The sequence below is a fragment of the Zootoca vivipara genome, chromosome 11 (genome assembly GCF_963506605.1).
Source record: "Zootoca vivipara chromosome 11, rZooViv1.1, whole genome shotgun sequence".
Lineage (NCBI taxonomy): Eukaryota > Metazoa > Chordata > Lepidosauria > Squamata > Lacertidae > Zootoca > Zootoca vivipara.
This window is the reverse complement of record NC_083286.1, coordinates 17,384,925-17,396,173: the sequence shown is the minus strand read 5'-3', so window position 1 is coordinate 17,396,173 and position 11,249 is coordinate 17,384,925. Positions and strand designations below refer to the sequence as shown.

General features: G+C 42.3%; 1 protein-coding gene across 2 annotated transcripts in view; it reads left to right on the top strand.

Annotated features, from left to right (window-relative positions):
• Positions 1–11,249, top strand: part of SNCAIP (synuclein alpha interacting protein) — a 118,632-nt gene that overhangs the window by 79,967 nt on the left and 27,416 nt on the right. For both annotated transcript variants that reach the window (XM_060280139.1, XM_035099666.2), the window contains exons 5-6: positions 3,044–3,223; positions 9,553–9,666. In XM_060280139.1, the coding sequence (XP_060136122.1) occupies positions 3,044–3,223; positions 9,553–9,666 (294 nt within the window). The remainder of the gene's footprint in view (positions 1–3,043; positions 3,224–9,552; positions 9,667–11,249) is intronic.

Below are 11,249 nucleotides of genomic sequence, written 5' to 3'. Positions count from 1 at the left end.
ATGATATCTTCAGTCTAGTGCAGCGCTTGGCCCAGTGGGATTCTCGTAGTTAATGCTTTATAACATTTCTTGCTCCTTCAGACGAGCTGAAGTTTTCATATTCTAGTAAAGCGAAAAGCTGAAAGACATATTGCTTCTGGAACGTAATATAGAAGATGCCATGCAAATAAAAATAATAATGTTTGGGTCTGTTTCTAATGTCAAATATGAAGAGCAATCCTATGGTGGTACTGGCTTGCATTTTCCTTTATCTGACGGATTAGTACACAAAGAACAGTACAACATAATGTAACCTTATATTGTTTTAAGGGCATTCCCATAGGAACATAGGAGCTGTCGTACTGCAGCAGATCAATATTCGTTCATGCCTATTCCAGAACTGCCTTCATAAAACTGAGTGACATTATACAATTAATTCAATCCAATGCTTCACCAGTCTGGAAGGAAACTCTAGGGTTGGGGTTTTTTTCTTCTTCTTAATCCTCCGGGGCATTCCAATTATTTTCTTTCCTTTGTTTGAAACATTATAGATGTCTACTCCTTGACTTAGGATATTAGACAGCATGTCTCAAGCTCTAAATCATTACTTCCAATCTTTTGATTGTGCTCACATATTAAAGTTAGAAGGAGCTGAGGGAACTCACAAAGAATCTATCGGAATAACTCCGCTATTGGAGGAATGCTTAGAACACTATAAATCCTAACTAGTGCCTTTTCAGAAGGACACTTTTGTGGGTCCTCCTACCCCCTTTTAAAGGACTATATTATATTTATCATAATTTAATTAGGAGTTTTAGGTACAGACAGCAGGATAGGATTAGATGATGTATCACATAGATATACTGTACAGCAGTGTTTCTCAACCAGTGTGCCTCCAGATGTTTTGGGACTACAACTCCCATCATTCCTGACCACTGGTCTTGCTAGCTAGGGATGATGGGAGTTGTAGTCCCAAAACATCTGGAGGCACACTGGTTGAGAAACACTGCTGTACAGAATCTAAGGGCACCATAGAATCTAAGGGACCCAGGTGGCGCCGTGGTTAAACCACTGAGCCTAGGACTTGCTGATCAGAAGGTCGGCGGTTCGAATCCCTGTGACGGGGTGAGCTCCCGTTGCTTGGTCCCAGCTCCTGCCAACCTAGCAGTTCGAAAGCATGTCAAAATGCAAGTAGATAAATAGGAACTGCTACAGCAGGAAGGTAAACGGTGTTTCCATGTGCTGCTCTGGTTTGCCAGAAGCGGCTTTGTCATGCTGGCCACATGACCTGGAAGCTATACGCCGGCTCCCTCGGCCAATAATGCGAGATGAGCACGCAACCCCAGAGTCGGTCACGACTGGACCTAATGGTCAGGGGTCCCTTTACCTTTACCTTTACAGAATCTATGTAGATCCACTTTTATTTTATTTTTGTTCTTTTGCTAAGAATTCTTATAACATGGTGGTACACAGCCAGGTTCTTGACTCCCAGCGGGGATGTGTACATGGCCAATTACTACAACAGTTATTTGTATCAGTTAGTGACTGTAATGCTTGGAAAACTTTTAAAATGGGCTGTAATGAAACAGCACTCTGTGCAAATCCAAATAGTTTTGATATTGCCTCTCACAAAAGAGAGACTCCATAACAAAGCCTCTAATCACCCCTGGAGCCAAGGCTCAGAAAGAGTTGCTCCCATATAGTAAAGAACTCTTAAATCCATACAGCAAGTGAGATTACCAGCAAGAGTTGCGTAGGGGGTGGAAGAATGCAGCAATGAAAGTGATACAGGACACAGTTCTCAGAGTCTCTTCCAACGGATCTTAGTCAGAAAGGTATGCAAAGTCAGAGAGGTGCTCAATGATTTAGCATTATTAGTGCATCCCTAATGGGTTATTTGGCCCCATGCACAACAAATAAAGAGACCCAAATAGCACCTGTATTTGGGTGTGTTTGTTTGTTGTGTAGACAGTGGCACCACTAAGACTGGACTAATGGGCGCATGCTTGGAGTCCCATGCAGCCCAGAGGTTCCCTCAAACACTCAAGCAGCCCCATGGCTATAAGGGGTGTTTATTTTTCAATGCTGTGTAATAAAAATTATGCCTGCATCGTATTCATCGTCGCAGCAGCACAGAAGTCTCAAGCTGGCTTCTAGCCTGGCAGGCACTTCCCAGGCTGCCCACGAGTTCCCCACGAAATTCTGCCACAGTGGCAGAAAGCTCTGCATTGCTGTGAGTACATGCAAGACTAGGCTTCTTTTAAAGCCTTGCGCGCACACACTTGCGGCAGTGCAGGGCTCTGTGTGGCGACTGGCAGCCTGGCAGCACTTCCTAGGAACACCATGTGAATACATGTCATCACAGAGTCAAGTGGGCATGTGGTGATTTTATGACATAGCATTTAAAGAAAACTCTGTCACTTCATACAGTAAAATAAGGCAGGCAATTCAGCCTGCACCCTACTCAGGGAGGGAGAAGGATAGAGCAGCCAAAGTGAGCAGAGGGATGGGGCAAAAAGCACGTTTTCCAGGACCATCTCAAACTTGACCGTATATCTGTCTGTTGATTATTTTTACAAGACTCTCATAGTCTGTATCTTTACCTTTGTCTGTAAATTAAATGTGATCAATGAAAGAAAACTGAGACTGTTGCATTTCCTTTGTCAATGGTTGTACTCAGTCTCTCTCTCTATATATATAGACATATACACCAGAGAGAGAGAGAGAGAGAGTTTGCTAACTTGATGACCTCCATATGTTGCTCCCATAGTTCCCCAACCATTAGCCATGCTGTTTGAGGCTGATGGGAGCTATAGTTCAAAATATCTGGAAGGGACCACCTTGGCTTACCCCTAGTCTATGTGATGTGCTGGTCCTTCTAGCAACCTAAAAAAAAGGGTAAATATAGGTCTCCTCGAATGGGCAGTTGTACAAGCCAACTAGGTAGACAACAGGCCATTCAATCAGTATTTTATTTATTTGCAGACACATAAACCTTAGTAGCTGCTAAAATGGGCTAATATCGAATTAAGTTACTAACTCTCCCATGCCGACTTTTGCACAGCCCCACCTCGCAGCTGACAACCTGGACAAAATCCACGATGAAAATGGCAACAACCTTTTGCATGTTGCCGCATCACAGGGGCATGCAGAATGCCTACAGCATCTCACGTCTCTGATGGGCGAAGACTGCTTGAATGAGCGGAACAGCGAGCAGCTAACCCCTGCTGGCTTAGCAATAAAGGTAATGTGACTTCCTACGGTGTCTAAAGGCCAAACTCGAAATTGGCCTGGGAACCCAGTTTCTTTCCAAAATTTAAAAAAGCAGTGGTGCGGGGGGGGGGGAGTGTTGTTTAAACTTGTTGCAGAATACAGCACTGCCTCTCTGCAGGTTTGGAGCAATACCTGAACAGCGCTGAACGCAGCACTTGCCTCCTCCTAGAGCTGCTGTGTAGCACCCACTGTTTCTACTACTTATTTGATTTATATCCTGCCTGCCCTCCCAAAGGAGCCCACTAGTAAACGTTTTGAGCCCATAAAAACATACATAAGATGTGACTACAGCAGCAAGAATGTTACTTGCCCAAAGATGGAAAGAAGAAGAAGTCCCAGCAAGGGAAGAATGGATACAAAAACTTATGGAATATGCAGAAATGGTGAAACTTACTGGAAGAATAAGAAATCAAGATAACAAACTTTTTATAAAAGAATGGAAATGGTTTGTTTCTATGACGCTGTAACATAAAAACTTTATTAGGGCCAAAATTCACAATGTGGTATGTGGTTACAAAGAACCGTTCCTACCGTTGCCATATTTTGAACTAAGGGCCTTGTAGCTATATCTAACAGTAGTTTGATCTCCAGTAATGAGTACATGAGGGACGCAGGTGGCGCTGTGGTCTAAACCACTGAGCCTCTTGGGCTTGCCGATCAGAAGGTTGGCGGTTCGAATCCCCGCAACGGGGTAAGCTCCTGTTGCTCAGTCCCAGCTCCTGCCAACCTAGCAGTTTGAAAGCAATGCCAAAAAGTGCAAGTAGATAAATAGGTACCACTCCAGTGGGAAGATGTTTCCATGCGCTGCTCTGGTTTCGGTGTTCTGTTGCGCCAAAAGCGGCTTAGTCATGCTGGCCACATGACCCGGAACAACGCTGGCTCCCTCGGCCTATAAAGCGAGATGAGCACCGCAACCCCAGAGTCAGCTGCGACTAGACTTAACTGTCAGGGGTCCTTTACCTTCTTTTTTTTAATGAGTACATGATCATGTTTAAATCCATGTTTAAATCCATGCAAATAACATATTTCACTGGTAGAGCTCCACAGGCTGGTCCTTTTTGAAAGGCAAAAAAGGAGACCAAGATACAGTCAGTTGGTAACCCAGACTCTTTTTCAAACTACAATTTCTGCTGACTCTCCCAAGAAGCAGATGTTGAGATATGAATATACAATGACTCAATAGAACCCACCTATGACATCATCATCTACTCAGCCAATCACCTTTCTTCTCTCTGTCCCCTTATGATTTGAAGCTTGCTCAACAGATGACAACCAGCAGTTGATTACTGGTGCTTGAGTGTACCAAATCATCAAAATGATTGTCGATTTGATTATTTTTATCTATTCTCTGCTCAAATCCCTCTTTAAGGTAAGAGACAAATAAAAGGAAGCACTCCCAAATATAAGCCGCACCTTTTTTTTCCAATTTCAGACCCCGAAAAGTTAAAGTGTGGCCTATATCCGCGACTCTTTACCATATGCTGCTGAAAGCGGCTGGGGAGCGTGGGCCACCAACCAGCTGGCCTCTTATGATTTGAAACTTGTTCAACAGACGACGACTGTCCCTAGAGTGCACTAGAGTGATCTCAGCAAAACGATTGTAGGTTTAATTACTTCAATCTATTATCGGGTCAAAGCCCTCTTTAAGGGAAGAGGCGGTGGCTGGGGGAGCCGCACGCCTGCCAACCAGCTCCTGAGTTCCTTTCCACCGGCAGGACCCAGAAGCCATGGCACCCCTGCCCGCAACACCACCGACCAAGGACCCACCCCAGCTGCCTGTCTGTCAACCATTTCTAGTTAGTTTAGGTCCAGGACCCCAGCCCCATTGAAATGATTGTAGGCTTAATTAATTATCTGGTGAAAGCCCTCTTTAAGGTAAGAGACAAACAAAAAGGAAGTACTTCCTTACGCAGCGCATGGTTGTTGTTGTTGTTTAGTCGTTTAGTCGTGTCCGACTCTTCGTGACCCCATGGACCATAGCACGCCAGGCACTCCTGTCTTGCACTGCCTCCTGCAGTTTGGTCAAACTCATGTTCGTAGCTTCGAGAGCACTGTCCAACCATCTCGTCCTCTGTCGTCCCCTTCTCCTAGTGCCCTCAATCTTTCCCAACATCAGGGTCTTTTCCAAGGATTCTTCTCTTCTCATGAGGTGGCCAAAGTATTGGAGCCTCAGCTTCACAATCTGTCCTTCCAGGGAGCACTCAGGGCTGATTTCCTTAAGAATGGATAGGTTTGATCTTCTTGCAGTCCATGGGACTCTCAAGAGTCTCCTCCAGCACCATAATTCAAAAGCATCAATTCTTCGGCGATCAGCCTTCTTTATGGTCCAGCTCTCACGCAGCGCATGGTTAAACTATGGAATTTGCTTCCACGGGAGGCAGAGATGGCTTTCAAAAGAGAATAACACAAATTCACGGAGAAGGGGTTTACTACCGTATTGGCCCAAATATAAGCCACACTTTTCCCCCCAATTTTGAACCCTGAAAAGCTAAAGTGCGGCCCATCTTCGCAACCTTTTACCATATGCTGATAAAAGCAGCCAAGGAGCATGGGCTGCAAACCAGCCAGGAGGCAGACGCACAGCACACTCACCACAGCCACCACCAAGCAGCCAGGGAGCAGCGTGCCCGCCCCCCAGCTGGCCGGCCGTGCGCACAGCTCCCCAACCTCTTGGCGTGGGGGGGGAGCGTGTGCAGGGCAGTTCTTTGGAGCAGCAAGGCATCTCTGGATAGAATATGTAGCATCCTTCTCTCTTCTTTCCTTTCCCATGGATTCTCTCCATTAATTGAAGATCTTAATGCAACTGGGAATTCTTTTGAAACCCCATTTGTTGATCTTTCCTATGGGCAAGTCTGAATTTGTGCCAGAGCCAAGAGGGATTTCCCTTCCAATACCAGAGCCGAGTCATTAAATCAAATAGTCGTTTGCCACCCTCTCACGACACTCCAGACCAGCCTCGTTTGAGGTGAGCCGCCTCGCTTTAACCCAGCAGCTGTAGAAGTTTCACTTGGCCGTTGGGCAAAGCGGGGCAAACCATTGGAGGGCATGAGAGAAGGCAGTGGATTCCATGGAAATGGTTTATTGAATATTTACAGACAAATTGTAAACAGATAAAAACACTGGCAGGATTATTGTAATAACCTGCAGCTATATAAGAGTACAGTGGTACCTTGGTTCTCAAATTTAATCCCTTCTGGAAGTCCGTTCCAAAACCAAAGTGTTCCAAAACCAAGGCGCACTTTCCCATAGAAAGTAATGAAAAATGGATTAATCCATTCCAGACTTTTAAAAACAACCCCTAAAACAGCATTTTAACATTGATTTTATTATCTAATGAGACCATTGATCCATAAAATGAAAGCAATAAACAATGTACTGTAATAATAATAATAATAATAATAATAATAATAATAATAATTTATTATTTATTATTATTATTATTATTATTATTATTATTATTATTATTATTATTATTTATACCCCGCCCATCTGGCTGGGCTTCCCCTGCCACTCTGGGCGGCTTCCAACAAACATTAAAATACATCAAATATCACAGATTAAAAACTTCCCTAAACAGGGCTGCCTTTAGATATTTTCTAAATGTCAGGTAGTTGTTTATCTCTCTGATGGGAGGGTGTTCCACAGGGCGGGTGTCACTACTGAGAAGGTCCTCTGCCTGGTTCCCTGTAACTTGACTTCTCGCAGCGAGGGAACCGCCAGAAGGCCCTTGGCGCTGGACCTCAGTGTCCGGGCAGAATGATGGGGGTGGAGACACTCCTTCAGGTATACTGGACTGAGGCCGTTTAGGGCTTTAAAGGTCAGCACACAATCAATCAATCAGTAGCTGAACTGGGTTCCACACAAAATTTAAAAAGTTCCTTCTGGTAGCACCTTAGAGACCAACTAAGTTTATTATTAGTATGAGCTTTCATGTGCATGCACACTTCTTCAGAGACCTTCTCCTGTGAGTTGGTTGGTGACCATTCACTGCCTGGTTGGTTGCCATTGAGCAGAGTACAAAGCCATCACTGGCTGATGCTTTTTATTTTTGGTTTTGGGAGAGTTTTCAAAGCAAACCATTGTGAGATCCAGCTATGTTCCAAGCAACATTCTTTAGAAGCAGGTCATTCAAGCAGCTTCATCTGCAACCACAGATTATCAGTTTTATCACATACCTGTGACAATTTCCCATCCACACATTAAGGGGTTCCACTATGATTCCACGGTGCAACAGTATGCTAACTGACTCAGGTTTTTTGTTTTGAAAACCCTTATTTCCAGAATCAAACCTGAGGCACAAGTTGATTATGCTGTAATAATATGAGTGTATTAAGGAAGATGAATGAGATGAAAGGTACATATGTGAAGGCTGCTGATACTCCTGGGTGTTTCTTATGCAGTGTCTACTTTAATGTGCCACAGCCAGAGCTGAAACGTCTTAGATATCAAAACCACTTTGGAATATCACGGGAAAGTAAACATTTACCTCTTGTGGAGAACAGCAGGCAACCTGTCAGAAACAAAAAATAATTAATGTCATCTGGAAGAAAGTTCAGACTACAGGAAAATCTGTAATACAAGAAAACACTACGTTTTATAGCACTGCCGTGCCCTTGTAAAATACAGCGGTGTGCACAGGAAGGACAATGATGGAGTTAAACTTCTCTTGGGATATTCTGAAAATGAAGCAAAATACTGGGGCCACTTTCGCAGGGTAAAAGCAAGTGGTTTTGGAAAAAGCACAAAATAGGAATGGCAGGTTCCTTGAATTTTATCTCCCTTTTAGGAAAAGCTTGGAAGTATGTTCAGGTCTGATCTCTAGTGGAATCCAAGGCTTTGGCCATGAGAGAAGCAAGGCCCCCTTGGAGTGTTAATGCTGTGGGCCCTTCCATTGTAGGCTCAGGTTGTCTATATGTGTAACTAAGCCATATATCATAAAGACACCACAGTCTCTGCTGTTCCTCATTCCCAGGAAACTGAACCCTGGGTAAGGAATCCCTGTAATCTCACACGGCTCAGAGATTGGGGTGGTGTGCAAGAGTATACTTACTCAAAAGTTACTCCTAGTTATGTGTGTTTAGGATTACAGTGGTACCTTGACTTACGAATAATTCGACTTACTAATGTTTCGAGTTACGGATGGAGTTCCATCCGCCATTTTGGATGCGGTTTAGATAGGATTTTATCGACTTACGATTTTTATTAGTTTTTCCCCCCATTGGCTTCGACTTACAAATTTTTCGACTTATGAAGGTCCGTTCGGAACGGATTAAATTCGTAAGTTGAGGTACCACTGTACAAATGAAGGATGCCAATCTATATTCACTTACCTAGGAGTAAGCCTGATTGAATTTCTAAGTGGAGGTGTATTTGATTGCAAAATGTTGTTAATTGTGTTATTCAAATTCATTTATAATATCAGTGCATCTGCCTTTCTGTTCTGTGTTCTGTTCTCTCATCTACATTTTTAAAACTATGTGAGTATTTTTTTATACATAAAACTATGTGAGGATTTTTACGTCTTATGGTGTTCTATAAGCCATCCTGACGGGACTCCGTCCTGAAAGGCAACTTTTTAATAAAAAAACTAAAATAGGGATTTTTTAAATAAAAAAAGAAATCATATGAAATGTAGATGAGAGAACAGATGACAATAGATTATGAATGGGGTGAATATGAAATAAACAAGTATTTGCAAAGGGATATACAGTGGTACATCAGTTTATGAACACAATTGGTTCCGGAAGTCTGTTCATAAACTGAAGTGAACTTTCCCATTGAAAGTAATGGAAAGTGGATTAATCCGTTCCAGACGGGTCCGCGGAGTACTCAACCTGAAGTGTACTTAACCCGAAGCATGGGTGTAATTGGTTCCGGAAGTCTGTTCATAAACTGAAGCGTTCATAAACGGAAGCGAACTTTCCCATTGAAAGTAATGGAAAGTGAATTAATCCGTTCCAGATGGGTCCGTGGCGTTCGTAAACCGAAAATTCATAAACCGAGGTGTTCATAAACCGAGGTTCCACTGTATGCAGGATTTATAGGAATTTCAGAAGGGACGTCATTAAGCAAACACTGCTGCTGTATTCAAGACTGTTTTTATATTTAAGCCCCATAGAACTAAATAAAAATTGTGTTTCAGAAATGACCTGTGAATTCCAGTGCCTGTAAATAGGCCTACAATCACTGCGATTACAATGTTCAATAGAAAATATGTTTCCCATGCACATACACACAAAAAGATTTAAAATTAAGTATAAATGTACAAAAAAATTTACATCTTCATTTTCTTCTCCTTAGAATGGCCAGCTGGAGTGTGTGAGATGGATGGTGAGTGAAACAGAAGCCATTGCAGAATTAAGTTGCTCAAAAGACCACCCAAGCCTTATTCACTATGCAGGTTGCTATGGGCAGGTACAGTTACATTTTGAATTCTTGTTTTAATGCAATGTGTGTTAGTCTGACCATTGAGATCCCTGGAAGGGACATTTCTTATAGCCTTCAGGCAATGTCAGAGGGGTGATGATGATCCAAACTAGGGCCTTCTCAGTTGTGGCACCCTCTTTGTCTCTAATGACGCATTGTCTTTGTTTTTCCCATTTTGCCAATTACTTAACATGTATCTTTTCATCCAGACCTTCACAAAAATGGCCAGTGTTGTTTTAAGGTCCTCTTCGAGACCTATGATTTGCTGAATAATGTATTATCTCATTGAGACCAAAATTATGTGTTGGTTCTATGGATTTCATTAGTCTTGTTCTTTTATTAGTTGTTTGTGATTATGTGTTTTATATTGCCTTTTTATGAAAAGCAATGAATGAATGAATAAAAGATAATTCACTCAGGTTGCCCATACAATAAGTTATTTTTTACCCTTATCCATAAAAAGTGAAATTTTGAAATGTGGCCTGTGCCAGTCATAGATAAGGGTTTTTTTTAATACACTGAGAGGAATTGCATTCCCCCCCCCAAAAAAATATTATTTTTTCAAGTATTGGGAACTTTAGAAACAAATATTGAGTAATTTTAACATACATGCATTTGCAAGACACTTTCCATCTTATGCAAAGTTGCTCATGCAAAAGATAGCCCATGTAAACACCAGACTTGGCTGCAATGCAAGGGAAATATTTTTATAAAGAAGAAGTGTTTTTGAATGGATTCAACGCACAATTATTTCCTCTAGCACTTGGCACATATGGTACCTGTTTTTTAAGTAAATACTTCCTATGCTGGGGAAGGCATGAGAAAAAAAGCACCCAAAGAATAGGCCCATTGATGCCGATGTTGTCCTACAATGCTCGTACAGGATGTTTTATTCTTGAGAAAAACTTGCCCTGCCTCAGTTCCAAGTCTGTCTTCAGAAATATCCTTGAACCGAAAAAATGGTAAATGAGCCAACTGAGTTGTTGCCAAGTGTGAGATCAGGAAGAGATGGGGATCAAGCATGTATCCAAGAATGTGTGTATCTCTAGACTCTGAATTCACTTAATACTTTTAAAAAACAAAAAACAAAAAAACCAGCCCTGTTTATTTTCTACTTGAACTTTCTGCCAAACAAGCAGACTTTCAAAATACATATTGACCCCAACAGGGCAAAGTTTGTCATGTTTGGAACTTGAGTATTTTTCGTATACAATGGTGCCTTGACTTACGAATTTAATCCGTTCCAAAGGCACCTTCATAGGTCGAAAAATTCGTAAGTCGAAAAGCACCATTGGAAACGCGATTTCCCATAGGAATGCATCAGAAACGGAAAAATTCGTGAGTCGAAGCAACCCCATATAAAAATCCGCAAGTCAAAAAAACCCTATCTAAAACCACCGCGGTTTCCGTTCAGATGTTGAGAAATTCGTAAGCATGCGGCCATTTGCCCCACTCGTAAGTCGAAAAATTTGGTTGTCGAGTCATTCGTAAGTCGAGGTACCACTGTACAACTCAAACCTACAGCAAAATGTTGCAATGCAGCCTCACCTTCCAACATTTCTCCGATGAAA